At 30.8% G+C, this 24471-nt stretch overlaps 1 protein-coding gene across 3 annotated transcripts in view; it reads right to left on the minus strand.

Annotated features, from left to right (window-relative positions):
- Positions 1-1316: 1316 nt before the first annotated feature.
- LOC139523685 (neural cell adhesion molecule 2-like) overlaps positions 1317-24471 on the minus strand; it is a 35305-nt gene continuing 12150 nt past the window's right edge. For 2 of the 3 annotated variants that reach the window (XM_071317894.1, XM_071317895.1), the window contains 10 exons: positions 21905-22159; positions 19669-19926; positions 16860-17117; positions 16068-16361; positions 14232-14330; positions 13024-13105; positions 9058-9131; positions 8180-8216; positions 5012-5094; positions 1317-1581 (listed from right to left, as the gene is read on the minus strand). In XM_071317894.1, coding sequence (XP_071173995.1) covers positions 1448-1581; positions 5012-5094; positions 8180-8216; positions 9058-9131; positions 13024-13105; positions 14232-14330; positions 16068-16361; positions 16860-17117; positions 19669-19926; positions 21905-22159 — 1574 coding nt within the window. In that variant the 3' untranslated portion in view covers positions 1317-1447. The remainder of the gene's footprint in view (positions 1582-5011; positions 5095-8179; positions 8217-9057; positions 9132-13023; positions 13106-14231; positions 14331-16067; positions 16362-16859; positions 17118-19668; positions 19927-21904; positions 22160-24471) is intronic. The other variant, XM_071317896.1, reaches the window with a different exon arrangement.

The following is a 24471-nucleotide window of genomic DNA, read 5'->3' on the forward strand; positions in this document are numbered from 1 at the left end:
ATATGTGACTGACCCTAATAATGGATCTCGTCATTGGCTGGATTACGTTTTAATTGAATATCTATCTTATGTTCTTGGTTTTCTACGGGAATTAAGATATTAAGTGTTTCCTAATCTGTTATTTTTTTTAAAATTATATATGTTGAACCTTTTTGTATCGTTTTATCGTCGAGTTGCTGTCTTATTTACGGTTAACCAGCATCTCCCCTTATGTATTTTGATATTAGAAATAGTGCATGCAAATACAAAACTACAAATGGAGACGTGGAGACACTTAAAACTCAAAATTCAAAGAATAACTGACAATGTCATGGCCAACAAAAGACGAAAAGACAACAACAACCAACAAAACGCGATTTAGAAACCTGAATACTGAATAACACAAAACCCGCCAAAAACTGTTATTATTTTTGTTAAATGTTTTATAAAATTATACAATTATATACATTTTCCATTATAATTTACTATTTCAAAACATACTTAAGTATAAGCTATTTACATCAATTCAATTCAAATAATTATTGTCATATATACTCAGAAAAATAAACTTATGATAAATCGAATAGAAAAATATCATCTTATTGTTTTTTTAACATAATTTGATTCATGCTTCTAATTCTAGAAAATTGTCGCTAGAAGTTCATAATCAGAAGATTAACTGTTATGTTATAACGAGGCTACAAAAGGCCAGAGGTTTATCATGATTGAATGAGTAATCTACATATACACAATATGTTACAAAATTGTCATTGAGTTAAAAAATTATACATGTTGTAGGCAGGTGACAAATTTGCTAGAATCATCTATTGTTAGATACTGATGTTAATATATCCAGGTAATAATGCATAGCAACATGTGCTATATGTTTGGCTTCATCCTGACATGCCTACGTTTTGATCAAATACATATTCTCCTTAGTTTTAACACGTTAATGGGTTTTGTTTTAGAATACATTTGACTTGTAGTGGCGAAAGGGAAATTACAGATTTATTTTTTTAACTTGAAATGTTTAAATTTTATCAACTATGTTTACATTATTCATTCGAATGAAAATAAAATAAAGAAAAAACAACATGAAAATTGTTCAACAAATGAATTTGAAATCTGACAGTTACTTTTAATTGTAAAATAAAAAACAAATTCAATTAAAAAAATGAATTAAAGAAGTTGCATTCGATAGTTTTTTAAAATAGAATTTAAATAAAGGAGGAAATGATATGCCGTTTATTGATAACATATACACATGCTACATGTATTCATTTGTGTAAAAGTTGGCTATTTAATTTTTTATTATATACAAAAAAGGAGAATAAAACCTAAACAAATTTTATCGGATATTTGAACACAATTTTACATACATCTTACAATTAGACCAGATTAACTAAAATGATTAATTCTTATTTTAGATAAATGTAGTTCAAAACAAAAGCAATATTTCATATGCTGGTCATGTCTTCATTTTTGGCTTTGGCATAATAAGCGGTTTCAGTGCCTTTTTCTCTACACGATCGTTAATCTTCTTGTTTTTGGCAGTTATATTAGCGTACTGAACCAACAATTTGTTCCTTTGTCTTCTAATCTCTGAAATATAATATTATATACATTAAATATAATACCTATGTCATGACCGTCATTTCAAGCATTGTAACCTTTTGCAGAAAATACCTCAAACTTATATAAAATCGGCTGATTCAAAAACATATAGAACATAGAAGTATTATTAAAATATTAAATAGTTTGGACAAAACTACTCTTAAGACTGTTCATTTATTTACTTCCCTTTTTGTAACCTCTACCTAAATGATTGCCACTGACGTCAGTGAAAAGTGAGTTATATACTTTAAAAATAACAAACAAAAACAAAAGTCATGACCGTCATTTCAAGCATTGTAACCTTTTGCAGAAAATACCTCAAACTTATATAAAATCGGCTGATTCAAAAACATATAGAACATAGAAGTATTATTAAAATATTAAATAGTTTGGACAAAACTACTCTTAAGACTGTTCATTTATTTACTTCCCTTTTTGTAACCTCTACCTTAATGATTGCCACTGACGTCAGTGAAAAGTGAGTTATATACTTTAAAAATAACAAACAAAAACAATAATATTCACAATGATATAAGGCCAATTAAAATTAATTGATAGATTTTCATCCCCGCCCGCTCATCTGAAATCGTCCCGCCCCGATATTTTTTTCTTTCAAAAATTTACGATTTCCGGATTTTGTTCATTTCCGTTACCGGTAACATTCACAAATTTCGTTTCCTTCCAAACTTCCTGTTTCAAATTTGGGTTTTTGTATTTCTTCTTGTAATCTAAAAAGATTCTGCTGCTCTTTGATGACAAAATCGTCCACCGAGATTAGAGATTGATAACGAGAAGGACATGAAATAATCGGGTAACATGTAATACGCTGTGTCCAAGAACGCTTATCGCGGCATGACACAAATTTCTGATTAGAAAACCGTTGATTTTGTTATTTTATAAAATGACTTTGAGGCAGGAATTTTGGAATGTGAATTATATCCAAAGAGCAAGAATCGTGGAACACCTTGGTACAAAAACATAACTGTATTAAACAAATTGACACATGCACGAACTTGTTAGATTTATGACAGTATATTGAGTTCAAAAACAGGGTTGGCAAAAACCCGGATGTTATGATTATTGCCCAGCCCATTGGGAAATACTCGGAAAACCCGGGTTTTACTGGGTTTTAGTGGGTTATACTGGGCAATACTGGGTAATATAAAATACTGGTCTGAATTTTATAGAGGATTCAGTGATCAAACACAAATTTAATACAGTTAAGATATTTATAACCTATTTTGGTTGTCTAGATTGGTAAAACTATAAATTTAAAGCAAAAAAATTTTTTTTTTCAAATAAGTATAACTCCTATTAAGAATTAACACTTACATGGAAGAAAAAATACATTTAAATAATGTATATATGTACTGTCACTAATTAATAAGTAATTATTCAGATTACTCATTAGAACACAGATTTGTTTATGTAACAATAATCAGCCCTTTCAATTCTATAAGTGTTAATGGCATGACCCCTTGGGGTGTTTATTTAGCATTATGATGGTAGGACAATTAAAATTAACAATTGACTTAAACACTGCAATAATATGCATTTTTTGTCAAAAATTGGATTATTGAAACAATCCTTGGTAATTAACAAGGTATGATATCCTTAAATGTGCAAATCTTGTATTCTGCCTACATACGGAATTAATGGAGAAGAGAATGAAATTGAATATTATTTAGAAATGACTGTTAATGGTTATCTGTATAAAAAGGATATATTTAGCTGTAATACTATGAAACTACATCGAGTCATTATTGTTTTGTGTTAAAATAAGAGTAAAAAATTATATTGCCCAGTAATGCCACGTATTACCCATTTCTGGGAGTATTGCGTAGCCAGGGAAAACCCGGGTTTTCCCGCCCGGGAATTCCCAGGTTTGTAATACTTTGCCAACCAGCAAACATACACTTAGATTTACTCATGGCTATTGTTTGTTTTTTTTTACTTTCTGTCCAAATACCCCTAATAGATTCATTAAACGACTTCGTTTATTTTTTTTAAGTTGAACTTCATGTTTAACATATAAATTATATTTGCATCTTTAAGAAGAATCATAATAGCACCTACCCTATTATTTTCAAAACTGTTTCATTTTATTCTCTACTCATAATTCTTTTGTTGCATTTTTGTTCATTTTATGGAGACAAAAAAAAACCATAACAAAATAAATTTGGTGAAGGTAGTCCAACTTAAGAGAACATTTCTTTTTGCTTTTGCTGTTTAGGTTTCTAAAGCACCAATTACATGTAGAACAGTGATTGCCAATCAGAGATTTTTTTTATTTAAGATTTGAAAAATTGTATACGATTCCTTATACATGTATTTACATGATATAAGCTTATCATTACACTGGCATATATGAAGAAAACGTCACTAGAGGGTTTCATACGAAATAAAAATTAAAAAAATTAAATCCTCCCACCCGCCCCATTATTTTTGAAAAATTTGGATGAAAATCTACTAGTTAATTTTAGTTGGCCTAACCCCAACACATTTTTTTTTTTGGTATCTTTTTTTTTTAAATGCATTATCGATTGAAATAATATTGAAATAATTGTTTCGTACAAAAATGTACTTTTTCATTATTGCTTCCATTTAATTAACTTTCAAACAGATGTACACAATTTGTGTCAAATGATGTAATCTATTGACACATGTTACTGTGACCTTTTGAAATTGAAGTATTTTAAGGCATACACATTACAAACTATTTAAAAAAAAGAGACAAATGAATGTTAAATGCCGTGGAAAGGTTAAGTTTTTGTTAATTTAAATTGTAACGTACAAAATGTTCCCTTTTATTTTTACACAGTAATTCTACAATGAACTACCTTTTAATCAGTTATATGCAAAATTATATGCATAAGTTTTCCATATGCAGATGTATATTTTGTCCTTCTATGTTGTGATGTTACACTATTATTTCAGGTAACTGTGAACGTTTAAAGCCGCTGCATTTGTTTGCACTTAGTTTGTTTTGTCCTTAGTCATAAATGTGATATTCAGTGGTTGTCGTTTGATAATGTGGTTCAGAATTGCTTCTCTTTTCTGTCTTTTTTTATACACATTTGATCATTGGTTTTCGTTTGAATGGTTTTACAGTCGTCATTTTTGGTGTCCTTTATTAGCTTGCTGCTCGGTGTGAGCAAATGATCCGTGTTAAAGACCGTATAATGGTTTACTTTTACAAATTAATACTTGGATATAGAGTTGTCTCATTGGCACTCATACCACATCTTCTCACATATTTATGTATCGATTGTTTCTAAATAAACTAACTAGAGATACCAGGATTAACATTTTGTATTTGCAACAGACACAAGGCTGGTTGTTAAACTTTACGTATACGACTTCATAAGTTTACATCAACTTGATCGTTTGTTTAATGATTTAAAGAAAGGGTAATTACCTGTGGCAGTCAATCGTACATGTTGTTTGTCTGTCAAATTTCTGTCTGCAGGTGTTCTTAAAAAGTTATCATGTGGCGTATCACTAAAATATAAATATTATTGTCAAAGTAGTATTTTGATCTTAGTATTTAGAGACTATACGAAGTAAAATTACTTAAGGATAATGACAATCCTTATTTGAAATGATCAATTCAAGCGATGCAAGCTAGTACCATAAATTTGTAAACAAAACCTGTCAACACAACTTTTTTCATTTTCCTGTGTACGATAATATTGAAAAATTGCGGAATATTATCTAGATTATTGTTTATCATTTCACAGCGGTATAATACGGTTACTTTTATTGCTCATTCCTTATTTTATTTCTTTGGAATTTATGTTGTATCATAGATCAAATTTAGAGCCAGAGCATGGGCTCAGCGAGCAGAAGTTGAACTGGACACTTTGTCAGAATGGGTAAAAACTATCAGGTCTTTGATAAAACGTCGCATTCACAAGTTGAAAAACTGTGTGAACGATCGACCAAAGTCCGTTTTCAGAGACAAAGAGGCCATGAAATGTCTATCATCTCTTCATGATAAGTATATTGTTTTTCCTGCGGACAAAGCTTCAAATAATATTTTCTTTGTATGTATTACTACGAATGTCTTGTAAAAGAATTGGGTATGAAGGAGCACTCAGGAAATGCCACATACAAAGACATATCATTTGACAAGGATGAGATTTTAGCAAATCATAAGTCCTTCATGGCTTCAATAAACATTACTTTGAACACCAAATCGGAGGACTTACCTTGTTTGTATTGGATACCAAAGCTTCATAAAATTCCGTACAAACAACGGTTTATTGTTAGCTCATCTTCATTTTCCACTAAAGAATTGTCCATTAGATTGACTAAAATTCTGTCCGCAGTGTAAGAGGGTCTTCAGAAATACTGTGAAACTAGCATGTTTACTCGCGTAGTGGTATCAACCATATGTGGATTCTTAAAAGTTCTAAAGAACTTCTAGACAATTTTAAATCTCGGTCTTTTTCTGAAATTAGTTCTATCAAAACTTTTGATTTTTCAACCCTGTATACCACCATTCCCCATGTGAAACTGAAAAATCGCCTAAAAGAAATCATCCACAATGCCTTTCAACATAAAAATGGTAGCATACGCTATACATTTATTACTTGGGATTTCATAAGGCATATGTCGTTAATAGTGACAAACAAAAAGGTAAAACATGCTACACAGAAGAACAAGTGGTCAGTATGCTGAAGTTTCTTATCGACAACATATTTGTTGAGTTTGAAGGTAGACTTTTTCAACAAATTTTCGGCATTCCTATGGGAACAAACTGTGCTCCTCTTCATGCCGACCTCTTCTTATTTTCATAGGAGTTCCTCCAGATATTTGTCAAAAACAAGAGGATCAAAGAAGCCAGATTATTTAATTTCACTTTCAGATATATTGATGATGTTCTTTCTATAAACAATCCGAACTTTTCTGATTGGGTTCCATTAATATATCCCCCAGAACTAGAAATTAAAGAAACAACAGACACGGCTTCATCCGCCTCATTTTTAGACTTATATCTCGAATTTGACTTACACAGTCATCTCAGTACCAGAATCTATGACAAACGAGACGATTTTAGTTTTGAAATAATATATTCCCCCCCACCTTAGTAGCAATATACAAACTTCACCTGCATATGGGATATATATTTCCCAACTTATTCGATATTCTAGAGCTTGCAGCTCCTACCCAGACTTTGTCATGTTTGTAAAACGTCATCAGTGTCTGAGTAGAAAGTTGATGAACCAGGGGTCTGTCAAAGAACGTCTCGTCTTTTTCTAAAAAAATCGTCCTTTTTCTAAAAAAAGTTCATCGGAAGGTACCAAAACCTTGTTGATAAATATTCCGTATCAACTTCACAAATAATACATGATGGTCTTGATGTATAGATTCTGCGTACTGATGTTATTTATCATCTTAACAACGTGTTTTATTGTTCTTTCATTTGTATTTGTTCTTTTTATAATATTACTTTTACTGTTTGATTGTTTTATGTAATATTTGACGTGGCTCGGTACTTACAAATCCCGTCAATGTGTTTGTATTGACTTTCATTTTGTGGTGGTGTGTTTTGTATATGCGACTTTATGTGTTTCTTTGGTTCTTATAACGTGACTCTGTACTTTAAAAGATCCCGTCAGTTTGATATTGTTCTATTTCATGTCATTATGATATATTTCTATTATGAATTACAAAATGCGTTGAACCATAAATGTCAAAATCATTCAATCGCGTTATGGATTCTTATAAGATTAAAATGTATTTGAAGGCCCCCTTGAAGGTTTTCTGGGACTATGGGAGCCATATTGCACGTAAAACCCCCATGGGCATTTTGAACAGTTGGCAGGTAAGGTTAGAGGAAAAATCAAACACACTTATATTTCTGGATTTTAGAGTCACTGATCAGTCTTAACGTTACAAAGCAGAAAAAGCGCGTCAAAAGTATAATCTGCCCGATATATTTAATGGAGTTTTCAATTTATCTTACCTCCTATACATTTCCAGGAATATGATTGGTTAAAAGAGTCCGCGTGCTAACCGTATACATTTGATATTAGGTTAGTAGGGAGGCGGGGCTTATCTCATACACGATTAGTAGCGGAGTTACGTCCCTTTATATCCAACAGACGAATAAATTGATGATTAAGATTGAAATAAATTCATAAAACACATTTAAACCTTACAAGTCGTTATTTTTGGCATCTGCTTTTGTAGGATCAATGAAAGTATTTTCTTACTGCTAACAGTATTGAAGACTTGCTCATTTTGAGAATCACTAGTCTTAATTTCACACGTTAAGATAGTCGGTAAGATAAATTCGTTATATAGTGTGCTAGTGACGTAATACGGTATATATGGGTTCAGTAAATTCCATATCCATACCGTATTAGGTCACTAGCACACTATGTAACTAATAATACATGATTTAAAGATAATGGTTATCATGTATTACATTTATAAAGTAAACTTCCAAGTCGGAGCCTCTGGCCACTGGTGGCCTTCGGCTGTTGTATGCTTTTTGAACAGGTTGTTGTCTCCTTGAAATATTCCCCATTTCCATTCTCAATTTTAATAAAATAACAACATAACATGTATATGTTACCCGAGTTCATGCGTTGATACGTTATTATCCCGTGAAGCTGAAAAATAAAAACTTAAATAATTAAAGGTGTCTTCATTTCTTTTTGAATAAATTTTAAATGTACCTGATGACATAACACAAATAACCAATAAACATCTATGAGTCATCTGTAGGGCAACATTCAATTTTTAACAAACGAGCGAACTCTTTAAATATGCCATGCTCTAAATCAACAAAATTTTACCAGGTGAGAGTATATAAATACAGAAAAGATTCAAAACTGTTTTATATCCTACGTTTCGTTCCTAGATTCTAACAAATGTTTTTTGTCAAAGAGTGTATTTGCAACTTTCGTTTTGTGAAAAAATCATATTAGGTAAAGCATCATGCCATACCACACAAATATTTTGGGAAAAAAATCTTGCCTTCAATCAACAATCAATCATCAACATAGAAAAAATACAAAAATGTGTATTGCATCAATGTGAATTACAATAAAACACTCTAATGTGTTAAGGATAAAAATATAAAAGAAGGCATCATTTATCTGTAACATATAGCAATATATCCATACAAGACTGTAATCAAATCTATTTTGGTTGATGATTTGGTTGATTTACGATATTTTGCTTGTGGGAGATTTTTTTTTTTATAATTACCAAGACGCAAAAATAAATTTGTCATAATAATCACATAAAACAAGAAAAAATCGTTTATAGACAAGAAATCTGTCTCCGCGTAGCGCTGAAGATAAGAATTCTTGTCGATATAAACTAAAAAAATCGTTGTTCATCAAACATGGTACAGAAGGCATACATAACTATGAATATCATTATTTTGCTATTTTAACAATTTAATTTTAGATTAAAAAAACCACTTAGCATCGATAAAGTATATACCTTCAACGGAACTTCCAATATTTAGAAGTTGGAGATTCGTAATTTCATATAGACTTTCCTCAGTATTTGTTGATCTATAAAAACAAATGAAAAACAATAGCCAGTAGTCAAATGTGTATCCATTCGGCATTAAAAGAAAACTTATATTTTAAGGACAACCTTCTTCTTTTTTATATTTATTAGCAAGCACAAATACATGACGCTCACCCTTTTTGTTGACAATTAGCACTTAGTCAATGCCTCTATTGTTGGACTATCCATCCCGATGATTCCATCTGGTCAGAAGTCAGTACTTTGGTACTGACCTGATTTATAACTGTCACATTTTTATATAATTGTTCGTTCATTAATTTTAAAATTATTAAGACACAAATCCTCAACAGTTTCGACCCTTCTACTCTACTTTGAGAAGACTTACTAAACATTCTGAGGGTAACTACAGAAAATGCTTCGGACGCATGAAAGTTATACCGCATAGCTATATATAGACATATCAGACTTCTACATGTATATGTAGTCAGTTGTCAGTTGAAGTTATCTTACCAAAGTAGATGAGACTATTTTAAAGATCCACTGATCTTTCACGAACATCACATACAAAATTATGTTATTAACTTCCTTAACACATCAAAATAGATAAAATGCAAATCTCCAATGTACATTTTATTTCCTTCAAGCTCCAATCCCTTTAAATCATATTAACGTAATGCTCAAAAGTGTATTACAAAAGGGACCTCGGTGGGCGTATTGTATAGAAAATCCAACTTCTTTAATTATCACTAGCCTCTCAAAACTTATGTTGTGAGTTACATTCCTGCACGTTTTAGGTGCGTTATATCCCAATTTGAAATTACTAGGATTGCCTTAGACACATAAATAGTATAAACTAACCATGGTAACAAACGTCAAACGTTTTCTCACAATAACGTTTAAGGGACCGTTCAATATTTATCAGATGGATGGGCCGGTGCAAAATGGGGCGGGGCAAGCACTTTTTTTGTTGAAATATTTGGATGGGCGAGAATTTTTTTTAATATATATAGTGGATGGGCTAGAACTTATTTTATTTGAAAAAAATTTGCTTTCAATTTTATCGGTGTGGAGGAAATTCCTTTTGCAGGCACAAAAAACATAACGGACATTGGTCTCAACAATAATTTTCAGTTTAGGCCAAATCCAGATAGTCATCTTTAAATTTTTTTATGACTTTTTCAAATCAACATGGATTTTCATAAAACTGTACAATTATTTCATTTATATATTGATCTTACAGAATACCAGGTTGTTTGGTAGTTTGGTGAATTGCTGTCATTCTATGGATTTAATAAATAGGTTAAAAAAAGCTAAAATTTTCAGTTTTGGCTAAATCCAGATAGTCATCTTTAATTTTTTTCAAAACTTTTTCAAATCAACTGGCATTTTCATAAAACTCTACAATTATTTCATTTATATATTGATCTTACAGAATACCAGGTTGTTTGGTAGTTTGGTGAATTGCTGTCATTCTATGGATTTAATAGAAAGGTTAAAAAGCAAACATTTTCAGTCTAGGCTAAATCAAGAAAGTCATCTTTAATGTTTTTTATAACTTTTTCAAATTAACATGGATTTCCATAAAACTCTATAGTTATTTCATTTATATATTGATCTAACAGAATACCAGGTTGTTTGGTAGTTTTGTGAATTGGTGTCATTCTTATGGATTTAATAAAAAGGTTAAAAAAAGCTTAAATTTTCAGTTTAGGCCAAATCATTGGATAGTCATCTTTAAACTTTTTTATAACTTTTTCAAATCAATTTAGATCTTCATATAACTCTACAGCTATCTAATTTATATATTAATCTTACAGAATGCCAGGTTGTTTGGTGTTTTACTGTCAAATGTACGGAATTAATTAATAGGTGAAAAAGGGTGCATCAAAGTCAAAAATATGTCTGCCTAAATTGCTTAAAAAGACCATAATTTCTTTTTTGAAAGATTAGATAAAGGGACATTGGTATTTGAACTATATTTAACATGCTGTGTTATTAAGACAATAGAATTAATTGCATAACAGTGTGGTCGACAGTAAAACGTTTGTAGGTTGTAACTTGTTTGTCAACGGCTATGATTTTATGCTCACCCAGTCTGTCAGAGGCCTTCCAGTGGGGAATGAAATAGATCTATTCAATTGTTACACATTCCGATACATAAAATGAAACTTTCTTTTTACAAAGCTTGAAAGGAATTTGTTTTAAATATTTATTATAATCATCACATACAACCGTGTCATTTATAAGAATAATAATGTTCAGAGATGATATTATTTAATAATAATAAAAAAAATAGGTTTATCCATTGAAAAAAAAAATATTAAGTTGATGGGGTTAATTCACAAAATATCTCATTGATTAAGAGCACAACTACTTCTACGGTGTGATCATTTAAGAATGGCCTACTATTTATTCAATGTGTATACATGTGGGTTTTGTTTGTGAAGAGTTCTGGATAATTAAAAAATCATTTGATTTCTTTGTTTAATACCATAAAACGATTCATTCTTTCAGATATTTGTCACTTTGCCTTATCTTCAAGTCCAACACAATTTCTCACGTTTCTTACAAAACTTATATTCTTGTGATGTATTCTTTTGTTGAAAAAAATGTATAGATATAGATAGATATAGGAAGATGTGGTATGAGTGCCAATGAGACAACTCTCCTCCCAAGTAATAATTCATAAAAGTAAACCATTATAGGTCAAGGTACGACCTGCAACACGGAGCCCAGAGGCGGATTTAGGGGGGGGGGCAGGGGGCCCGGGCCCCCCCTTTTTGGGAAAAAATTTGGTTGCTTATATAGGGAATCACTGAAGCGTGACTGGAGCGGGCCCCCTCTTAGGTCAGTCAGTGGGCCACCACTTATGAAAATTTCTGGATCCACCACTGGAGCCTTGGCTCACACCGAACAGCAAGTTATAGAGGGCCCCAAAACTACTAGTGTAAAACAATTCAAACGGGAAAACCAACGAGAAACGAAAAACACATATGAACTACATAAACAGACGACATCATGCATTGTAACTTTTAAAGCCAATTAAGTAAAAAAATAATCTGAAAGAACGTGCGATATCATATTAGGAAAATTGATGGTCAAACCATAACAAAAAATCAAGTAAAGAATTTTAAGTATTCAACCTTTATAGCTTGCTGTTCGGTGTGAGCCAAGACTCCGTGTTGAAGGCCATTTTTATTTATTTTCAAATTACAAAGGTTATTCCTGATTAGTATTTTTAATTATTTTATTTAGGCGTTTAGAACCTTTGGTGACCTCAAAGTTTAAATTTCTATGATAAGTACGTCGTGAGCAGTGGGCATTACTGACGAACGTTCACCTAATTTTCCCCAGTCAATGAATGGCCATAGCTACACTGTTATGAATTTCATTCTAATTAGTAATTCAGCATATGATAATATTTTTACTAGTCCAAGAGTTATTGTCCCTTAGTCTAAATTATTTCCTTTATTTTAAATCAATATTGTATCTGAGGCTGCAAATATAAAATCAAATATATACATGTATATTCATGCTGGTTTTAAAAACAATAAAATGTATGGTTCTGACTGAGGGTTCTGATACACACTTAAATATTTATATATAAATGGAATTAACTAGCACATTTTAAATTTTGTATTTACACCAAAGTCTATTCTTTGATTTCAAGACATAAACCTGCAAACTATCAAATAGAAAAAGAACTTTAAATATGTTTTGATTGTTTTAAGCTTTAGAGGGGCAAGGACTTTTTTTTATAGATTTTTTAGATGGGCGAGGACTTTTTTTCAGAATTTAAAAGGATGGGCATTAACTTTTTAATGAATCAATATTAAGAATGCACCGGCCCATCCATCTGATAAATATTGAACGGTCCCTAACATACCTCCTGAAAATAGAGAAGTATACAAGTTGCAGTTTTAGCTTTCTTACCTTTCAGGTTTTGTGGTACCATCACGTTTGCATCTCGAACCTCCAATTGTAGTGTCCGAACCATATTTTATTAATAGAAACCCTATTTTAAATATATTGATTATTTAATGGAATGCTATGTATTATATATATTGATTGAATACAGTTTGCGATTTATCCCAAGTTTCATGTCTTCCATTACTATTTTCATTAACTTTTTCTTCCCGTAATAACGTGCGGCCCGACACATCAATAAACAATAAATGAAAACGATATTTGACGTTCATATATCATAAGTCTGGGTTAACATGTGTTGGTTTAAGCATCAGATTAATCTACATTCAGGGGCATTACTTAAACAAGTAACAATTAAAATTACCTATACAAGTTATGTTGAAAACGAGGCTATTTAAAATATTACTTATATGAGTAACTTTCCGAATATTTTTTTTAAGGTGTCAAATAATACAGATTTTACTAGATTTAACAATTTTCACAGTCACCTGGTTATTTTTCCCATGAAAAATAAAATCTAATTCTTCTGAAACATTAATTTACTTTCTGACGCACTTATCCTTCATACCAACGCTTCTAGATTGGACTCTTTGGACTAATAAATGATAATTTTCCGCCAAAATCTTGAAGGTAGACTGATATAAATAGATCGATACTTGTGAATTAATTAAGAATTGAAATTATTTATAATTTGTAACCCAAATCACGTACACATTTTCCTTAAATAAGTATAATAACTTTTTTTTTCTCAAAAATGTATAAAATAACTTATTTAAGTAATATTTTTGTCATAAATTCTAAAGTGACCCTTTATCTCTATACTCCTCTCAAATCTAATAAATTCTTTTTTTTTATGATATAAAATAATGTCAACCTTCATGAAAACTACATTTAGTCTATGTTTCTATTGAAATTAAAATAACTCTATTAAGTATTTGTATTATTTTTGAAAACAAAAATTACATAATATAAGTAACTTGAAATAATAATTTGCTTAAGTAACGCCCCTGACTGATCTATACGTAGACATATTTGACAGTTTGAATACAGTTGTAATATCATGCGTGCAACTGTTGTGAGGTGAGGTGCACTGACAGGTATAAATCTACTCGTGCTATTTCTACATATTCCAACCATTTGAAGTTATATAAAGTAGATAAGATATTTTTCCCTTTACAGTTACCTAAGGGCGTGTATTGTAGTTAATAACTTACTCTGGACTATAACAAACGTTATAATTATTATCAGTACAGCTATTGATATCAATGAAATCCCGCAAACCAAATCAGGGCGTATTGAAGCGATCGGTTCACCTGTAAATTAGAATTCATATTATTGTGATTGTAGAGATCGTTTATAAGAGGTTTAAATTAACCACACCTGAAACATATACACATGGAAAAAAGTATTGCAACACCAAATTGAAATTGAAATAAAAAAAAACACTTTTTATTTTTTTGTGATATAATTTGATAAAATAGAACAACTTAAACATTATTTAAGTATCACCTGAGCTTAATCAATAAATATCGAATCGATAAGTTTTTATCTGCACATGCAGCTACTGTACCCGTAAACAGCAAAACAGATGTTTTCATCCTCATTGTTTTCAACACTTTAAATAACCAAGTTTTTAAAGTTATGTGATTGACACCTTGTAATGGGTCCTCGACAACTCTAAACTGCAGCAAGATGGCATATTATCAGCATGAGAGAAGCAGGGATGGCGCTGTAACAACTGCACGTATTGTTGGTCATCACCATTCCACTATAAGTCGTTTTGAGTTAAAAATAAGGCATTAAACGATTTTCAAGACCTTCCGAGATAAAGAAGACCCTCTATGCTATTTGCTAGGTAAAATCAAGCATAATGAAGGTTGGTCAGAAGGAAACCCATTGCATACAATACAATCCTAAAAAGAGAGTGGTAAGCATACAGGAGCTTTTTAACAAGAACTGTTCGTGATCGACTCATCGCTACTGGTCATCGTGCGATAAGACCATTTCAGAGACCTTTGCTTACAAACAGACACACAGTTTTCCGTATCCAATGTAGTGCAGAGCTCGCTAAAGTTGAAAATTAGCATCGTGGAGGAAGATCCATTGTTCCAATGGAACTCGGTTCATCTTCCTTGGACGTATCGTAGCCCGGATTTGAACCATATCGAGCATATATGGAACACTATTGAGCGGAACGTGCGCAAGAGGACACCCCAGTTCAAACACATAATGAAATAAACAATGCTCTTCATCAGAAATGGTTGCTGCTACCTTAGCAACAAATTAGTCAATTTTTGGCAGGAATCAGAAGACGTTAAGATGCGGTTATCCGTTTGAATGGAGGTTCGACTACAGTAAAAGTTGTAAAATCCATTTTTTTGTACAAAAAACAATTCATTTTGTTATTAAAATTGTGGTTATATAAATCATTTTTTTTCAAACATTTTTTGTTCGTTCCAATGCCAATGTTATCATAAACTATGTTTCAATAATATTATACAAATATTTTATTATATTCCATCCAAAAAAAGAGGCTGATTTTTCAAATTTTAAAAAATCAAGGTGTTGCAATACTTTTTTCCATGTGTATAGATAAAACTTATTTTGTTCGTTTGAATTTGAAATAAGAATAGTTCTTTCATAATAGATAATAAAAGTATGCACACCGTATCCTTTGGGTTCCATTTTGTTGTAACTAATTCACAGTTTTTTAACAAGGGTATACATTAACGTTTATTCGCATCACTATTGGCATTAAAATGTTGTCAGAGTTATCAGGCTAGTGATATTTCACAAGACATATGTTTCATCTACAACAACCTCATCAGTGTCGCTAAAATCAAAACGTTTTAAGATCGAAAAATGTATAAAGCTAAAAGCGTTAACATGACTTAGGACGTCAAAATCCAAAAGGTATTTCATAATAAATATCCGGTAATCGATTTTGAAGATCAAATATCCGTTGTATTTTGTAGATGAAAAGGTAAAACGTTTACTCTACTAAAATATTTTACTGTTCATTGTAGCGCCACATGTTAAAAGGTTTATACCTTTAGTAACAAATCTCACTTCAGTCGATTCAGTCCGACCTAAATAGTTTTCTGACAATATTTTGAATACGTATTCTGTAGAGGGGGTTAGACTTTTAACATGTAACAAGTAAATATTTTGCTGATTTGTATATTCTTCAAATGGCATGTTTGTAAAATCTGCATAGTTCCTTCTTTTATATTGCACTGTAAAGTTCTGTCTGGGTATCACACTCATATCTGGTATCCATGCGATAGACACGGTGGTAGATCCTTGGCTTTTTGCAGCAATAGTTTCGACCTTAGTCGGTCTTGCTAAAACAATACCATAGACAAAATTATATTAGTTGTCAGTTTCATTTAATTAAAATGTTGAACTTGAATTAAGATACTTCAAATATATATGCTGTCTAAACATTATTTGTAAAAAGAATTTACCGAGAAACTGTGTAGTTAAATTTGTTAGTAGAGTACAAATGAAAATAATAATTTAAATTGTAAATACGACGCCAATTTGTATTGATCAGTTGCTTGTATAACGTCCAGTAGCAAGTATTCCATGTTTGTTCAGGACGAGAATAAATTTGAAAAGAAATGTTTTTAATTACACTTGTAATCGAACGCTTGTGTTATTATAATTTTTTTTATATCAAAGGATATATTTGTCTTGTTCCGAAGCATTGTTTCTATCGAAAAACGTAATGTAAATAAAATAATAAAAGGCATTTCAGACGTTGTCAACATTCCTTTTTGTTTAACTAAATGCAATTACATTTTAGTTCTTTTAAGTACTTTTTTAATATTATTACTTACAGTGCACAGTCACGCGGACATACGATGAATATGTATACCCAACATTATTTCTTGCTGCGCATCTTAAAGAACCACTATCTGCTTTTTTTGCATATCTAATAATTAAATGTTTGTTTGATGATGACCAGTCAGTTTGTCCTGTCCATTGATATTCGCATTGTGGTCTACAGTCTGCAGAACAAGTTATTAAAACATGTTTATTCTCCTCCACTATAAATGACGTGCTGTTTGGTGACAGTTGGACATCAAATGGTGCATCTGAAAATGATAAGAAAACAGATAATCTTTTGAATGTTTGAACAACATGAAGTTTATAAAAACATTTAACCGGTTAGTTTTCGTTGTAAAGAAATAGTTTTTTACTATTCAATATTAGGATACAAGTGTTCATAGTCTTGTATATGTCGTGTACATTTTATTATTTGTACAGGTTCTTACTTGTACAAAAGCTTTGTACAAAGATAAATGTATCAGTAATTACTTGTACAATTTTGTTGAGAAAAAGATAACAACTTGTACAACACATTATCATTGAGTTATGTTTGTTTCTTCTTTTGCTTTAAATGTTTTATTAAAAAAATCCTTTCTTTGGATTTGTAACTTAATTATTATTTTTCTTATCTTTTTTAAGTGTGTTTTAGTATTATTTTTTAAATGTTAGAAGATTACAAACAAGAGACGGACGCAAAGTAACAAAAAAAGATAACTTGACACCTTGGGAAAATTCAACTCACCAGCTTGTTGCCACTTAATTATGGACTACTGGTTCAAAGTGACAAAGTAATTAAAAGCAAAAATTAAAAAAAAAACCTTCTACTATTTATTTTCCAACATCAATCATAATAATAAGTTGCATAATTTTATGTTATATCATATATTTGAAACAAAAGTAAAGCCTAATAGATGAAATAACCTATTTATTTGAACAAGACATCTGAAGCATGACATCTGGAATCACACAATAAGCTCAATATTTTGCTTTTACATGTGCCTGTTTTACAGCCATCTCGATAACTGCAATTAACCTCAGTGTTCTCCAGTATGTGTAACAATGTCAAATCATCTATCTGGATCTTTTAGATTTGATTTGAAGTCATTAAACCAATCATGATTTCAACTTTTGTTCCTATTTCATATCAATTTTCGCCAATATTCAGGATAATTCTTTTGATATTCCTACAGTCCATCGGACCTCTGTCTACTCTTTGCACTGGTATCATAACATTGTCTGCAATTTCTAAATCTTTTGACCATCTTTTGGAATGTGCTGTTCTATTCGAAGGGTAAAGTTCACTAACTGTACAATAATAAATAATTTCGTCCATTTTGCGAATGAGTTTTTCTGCTACATTAAAAATACCATACTTCCGTAAGAAATATTTTGAAGTGCTTAATTTGGCTTCCTTTACATTACTAATTTTCTCTCTGTATCTTAAGTGTGTGAATACCAAATAGTGAGAAGATTTACTGTCAAGCCACAAGTTAATCATTTAATCATACTACATTTTTGTCCACACGGTTTTGCATCTTTACACCTTAGTTTTGACTTTTCTTGAAATTTTGCTCAGATATATATTATACAAAAAGTACACATATGTTGAAAGTTTATACCTCTAGGTCTTAGTCATAAGTTATTTGAATATTTGTTTAAAGGGAAACGATTTGTTGAGAACATCAAATAGGCCAGGAAGAATAATGATTTGTACAAGTTATTATCTTTTTCTCAGTAAAAATTGTAAAAGTTATTACTTGTACAATTGTATTTGTCCAGGTAATAATTTGTATGATGGCCTCATACAAGTAATTACTTGTATAAAATGTTTTTACATGTATTAACCTGTATAAAATAATAACATGTACACGACATATATAAGGCAAAACAAATATTTATTGCGGTCAGATAATTTTATATAAAAATCAGGAACCCTTACCGTGAATAAGGACCAATTGCATACATACATCTTTTTTTTCGCGGTTTTTATTTAAACGAATTAACTAACACAATACACCGAAATTACTGACTAGAATGAATATTTGAACAAAGCCTTTCCTATTTTTCCTTAACACTCTGATATCAATTTATCTTTTTAGGTAATCATATATTGTGCATATAACTCCAATGCCCAAATAATACACTAAGACATGTAGTTTTTTATTCGGATGTTTGCTTTCATTTGCATAGTACGAAGATGTTAACAATTCTTACGGATGTTTCATCATTATATTCATTTGTATTTTGGCATAAACGGTAACCGCCATTTGAAATAGTCCATACAAAGAGAGGAGAAATATAGAAATAAAGGGGATATTCAAATCCATATCGAAAACATACTCTGGCAAAAACGTAAAACGTTATGGAAATTAAATAATATGACATCGAAGGATTAGAAATAAAATCAATTATACTAAATTTGACAATCTCATTTAAATAAAAGTTGATATAAAATTCGTTTCTTTCTTTCTTTCCAACGATACTGAAATTATGTCATAATGTCTATGATAATAGCACAATCATATGCAATGAAATGTATCGAGTACGCTAGTGATCAACAGTTAAGGAAACAATAAATTCTGGAGGTTTTGAAATCATAAATTGATAAAAGTCAATGAACTCTCTACAGATCCACCAATATAATCTTACATCATCATGTCTTCATTTAATTTTAAAAAAAATTATTTCCATATTATGTTTTTCATTGTTGGACAGTGGCTAGACTTTTACCTGTGTGTCTAGTTGTTTCATACATAGAGTGATTTAGCAATTAAATGTTTCTCGATTTTACATATCATAACCATACACAATACTTGCAGTTTACAATTACTGTAACTGATTTCTCTTTATATCCAATCTCATTAAATGCTTTACATGTGTATTCTCCATCATGTGTCTTCTCTAATGAATATTCATAGATATATGACCTTGGAAGTGTTCTTTTATCTGGATACATCCACGTAATGTTACACACAGGATTGCAATCAGCCGAACATGTAATAGAGCGTATTGAACTACCTTCTGTTCTTGTATATATTTCTTTTGAAGGGGATAAGACAACTGTCTCTGGTGCATCTTGAATTTAGAAAATGAACTGATCATAAAGTGTGTGCATGCTAATAAAAGTTTATATAAAATCATGTTATTTTCTTTTATTGAAATACAATCGTCTCACATGAATTTTTTCGGCTTGTTGTATTATTTCTTCTGATACTAATTTTTTGGGGTTTCAGTATTGGTGGGGTATTTTGAAAATATGTTTCGTAATAAGCAGTTAGTCTGATCCAAATTAATAAAATAAGTTCAAAATCAACGCTAAAGTATTAATGACTGGCGAGTGTATAAGTAAACCTCATGTGAATTCGTTTTTATGTGAACTTCAACTCAATCCATTTACTGGAGATTGGTTAGGCATGTAATAGGCGTGATCGTCTATTTAAAGGATCATAATGTCAACATTGAAAGTGAAACAACTGTGAACCATTCCGTTGATTGGCTTGATCTTACAAAAGTTAATCCTTATAAAGGTAAAACGATGATTAATATATTATTAAGTGTATAAAATGAAATTAAACAGACCTACATGTAGAAAATTTTAACTGCATGTTGTCACTATTCATATATATATATTTAATATATCTCGGGTGTTTGACCGTCTGCAGTTTTCGGGGGTTAACCCGATGGTTATTTAGATTGACACAAATAAACCCAAAAGGATGATATAAATGTTAACAAGTGCATTTATTAATTGCTTATTTTATTTTTTGGATATACCCATCTTTCACATCAAATATTAGAGTTCCAGTCAATTTTGTGAGCAGGAATTAGACAGCTAATGCGCCTTTAAAGACAAACAATTAAATTGGTTAAACTCTGGAAAGACTCCAAAGAGAAATAGTTCCCAAAAATATTATGAAAACACGTGAAAGTATATATCTGATCAGAAGATAATTGTTTGTTTTCGGATTGCGTTGCTCAAACTAAGGTATTTTTTGTAATGTTTAATCTTTCTATTTTAATGTTTTCTAACCATTGCTTTGTCTGTCTTGTGATTTTGATACAAAAAAAAATATTATAGTAGTTGCAGTATTTTTCATTTACAGCCTGTGTTCAATTTATTTACTAATGGGAAGTCGTATCACCGCGTCCCGTCATACGTTTCCAATTTATGTCATAGTAACTAGCCAATCTAGTTGATACTAGTTTTACACATTGTTCCTAATCTCCGTGCAGTGCTAATGGTTAACTTGTTTTAGAAAAAACATTTAAATCTCAATTGTGTTTATGTGTAAAATAATAATTGACAATACTCTGACAAACCACTTTGAAACGATATTAATGTTCAAGAGTGTTGGAATTTGAAAAATATGCTGTTCCGTCTACATATATGTTCGTTAAAAGTGTCGTACTGCTAATATAAACATCTATTTTCATCAAATATAGATGTCTATAGAATTTTTGTATATAAATATACTAAGAAAGTAGACTCAAATGGATATAAGAATATAACTCTGATATTACTCAAAGTTTAAAAAAATATAAACCCATTCTTATGCAATGGAATATACTTATTGGGAAGTAGTTAGTTAGTATATTCTTTTTGTAGTTCGTCTACTCATCCCTTTGATTTTTTCCGTTGCTTTACTTAAGATGGGAGCACATTCAAGTTACAAACTCCTTTCCTGCAATTTATTGAAAATGTCATCAATTGAAACCGCAAAATGCTATTGTGCATTTTGTCATAATTAGTATGGGTTTCCTAAACAAATCATGGAGTTTACAAAAGGCAGTGATACAATTGGTCCATCTAGTTCCTGGCGTCAAGGGAGTTTTTTTAATGTTAAACACGTCATATGATTATATATGTGTTGTATGCTACAAATGCTAGAGTATGGTATGATTTACAATGAGGCAAGTCACCCTTAGAGACCAAATGACATGGACGTTATTTTCATAATATTTTTGTATTAACCAAACTATAAATCGATTTATTTTAATTGATTTGTTTAACTTCTGTCTTTATTTTCTTCGAAACAATATATTTAAAACTTACACAGTACGTCCATGGTTATGTATTTACTGCTTTCTGTTCGCAGGCTGTTTTTGGCTTTACACCGGTATCTTCCAGATTGAGAAATCGTAATATTTTCTAGTAATAACTCAGCTCCTTCGTTCTTATAATTTTGTCCAATCCATTGGAAAGTGCAAATTGGCCAGCACTCAGCAGAACAAGTAATATTTTCTACAGTATTCCCTTGTGTTATTTTAAATTCAGTTGATGAAGGCGACACTATTACAGATGAAAACACTAAAAAAGAAACTAATTTCTATTTACTCAAGTTCATGTGGTATTTTTTTACAAACCATATTGCAGCATGCCTTTTATAGGTTGAACATATATATTGTCATATTCAAATAAATGAAAACAGTTATTGCACACACTAAGCCGGTCACACACTAAGTCGCTTCCAATTTTCATGATTTTCAAACTGAAAAATTAATGACATTAATGTTCACCTGTTTTTTTTTAGGGGGAATTAGTTTCTTGTCTTTTCATCGGCTTCGATGCTAAATCTGCTTTTATGTCTGCATAATTTTAAAGCATTTCCAAAGATCGTGCTTTGCAAAGAAATATATATATATTATATATTTTTTACAAATAAACTAAAAAAACATAACCAGAAAAAATATACACACATATTGAAATATACAGTCGTAGAAATGTCGCATTTTTTAGTGCAAAAACCTGAAAAGGAAGGTAGAAGGTTGAACAGAATAAAGTTAAGGATAAAAACGTCGGAAGCAAACATAATGATAGTCCCTTTTAGAAACTACTTTAGTATTTGCATAGTTAAATTATACATTTTGTATGTAATGTTCAAGCAATTAACTTGTGCCATTATTCTACAAACCAATTTTGAATTTGTCTCCGGCTTAGTTTAACTTTGAATATTTCAATTGGGACCCTTTTGGTTTTGATTTGCACATTTATTACATTACACAATTTTGTTCGTACACGCATAGTTTTATATCTAGCTATACCTACGGAAGCACGCAATTCATTAAGTGTTTTCGTTTACTATTATTGATCGATCCCGCTGCTAGAGAACTGTATGTCTCCGATGGTATTATTAGTTTAAAAGTCAATGCCTCAATACTAATATGACTAATGGCATATTTAAAAATACGCTAATTATAAAAATACGTTAATTAGGAAAGCTTCAGGAACCAGTTGTACCAGTAATGTCTCAATTTCACCAGGCAAGTTTGACCTTGGATAAATTTGACCTTTGTTTATATATAGCTAATAACTTTTCTAAGGATATATACATTCCTGACTTTTAAATGCTTTTGTTTGACTGTCAAAAGTTAACGATTGCATACATTCATACAATATGAATGTTGATACACCATTCCGTATCTATTTTCGATTGCTAGGATATTTTATATTGAACTTGATAAGATGATTTCTAATATGTCAGATATATCAGATCTTTTGAAAAATTCAAATGTGCAATATGTAGAATTGTATGCAGCCACTGAATGCGTAGTAAATATGAACAATTTGAAATTCAACAAACAAAATCATTGAACACACATGATTTACAAATCAGCTTGAGAGGGAATACCAAATCATGCGCGTCATTCTTTCATAAACATGAATATCTATAATACCAACTTTTAATATACTGTCTATGATCTTGTGAATGATGTGTACTATGAATTAGCTTTACAATGGGTGCCACATATGAAGCATGATCTTCTTACTTTTCTGAAGCACATGCGATCCCATCCCCCATAAAGGGATTTCTGTTGTTTAACCTTTATATGTGCATGCAGTGTCTTGTTTGTCTTTGTGTAGTCAGTAGGTATCGACTTTTTTGTATTATTATTCAAGACCGTTCCTTCGATAGCTCCGTTTTTGTTTAATACTTTGTTTTCAATAGAAATATGTTGATTTTGTAATTCATTTAACCTAAATTTAATTTAAACTCACATTTTAACAGCTATATGTCAGGTGCACGCTCCCAAAGGTAATAAAAATAATGTAAATGATAATTGCCGTATTAAATTAGTAGTCAGGAATATTATTTTGATGGGTTGGCTAATATACTTGTCTAAATGACTTGTTTCTGAGCTCTTGACGAAATACATATATATAGATGTCGTCTAAGTATTTCCAATAAACTTATTCATACACATCTCTTTATTGATATCTTCCTGCTTGGTTACTATTTTTATTAAATGTTGCCACCCTTACAACTTTTTCTAATTTCACAAAGAATGAGGATAGCTACTGTCACAGTGCCTACAAATGGCATCTAAGAATACCTTTTGATATTTAGTTACCTCTTATTTAAAATAAAATCAGACTAATTTGATTGGTTTTTCCCTTCAAAATTTTTGATAAGTTTATCAGATGCAAATATTACAGTGATAACTACCAGGAATAGAAAGACGAAAATTCGAGAAAAAAAATTAAAACTACAACTACTTTATAGGTACAGTATCACGGGTGTCATTTGGTTTATCGAGATAAAGGATCGTGAAAGAATTTCTAACGGTGGTCAAGTGTTGTGAGACAATCGTGAAAGCTCTGGTAAATTTGTACCGGATCAT

The sequence above is a fragment of the Mytilus edulis genome, chromosome 5 (assembly GCF_963676685.1).
Source record: "Mytilus edulis chromosome 5, xbMytEdul2.2, whole genome shotgun sequence".
Lineage (NCBI taxonomy): Eukaryota > Metazoa > Mollusca > Bivalvia > Mytilida > Mytilidae > Mytilus > Mytilus edulis.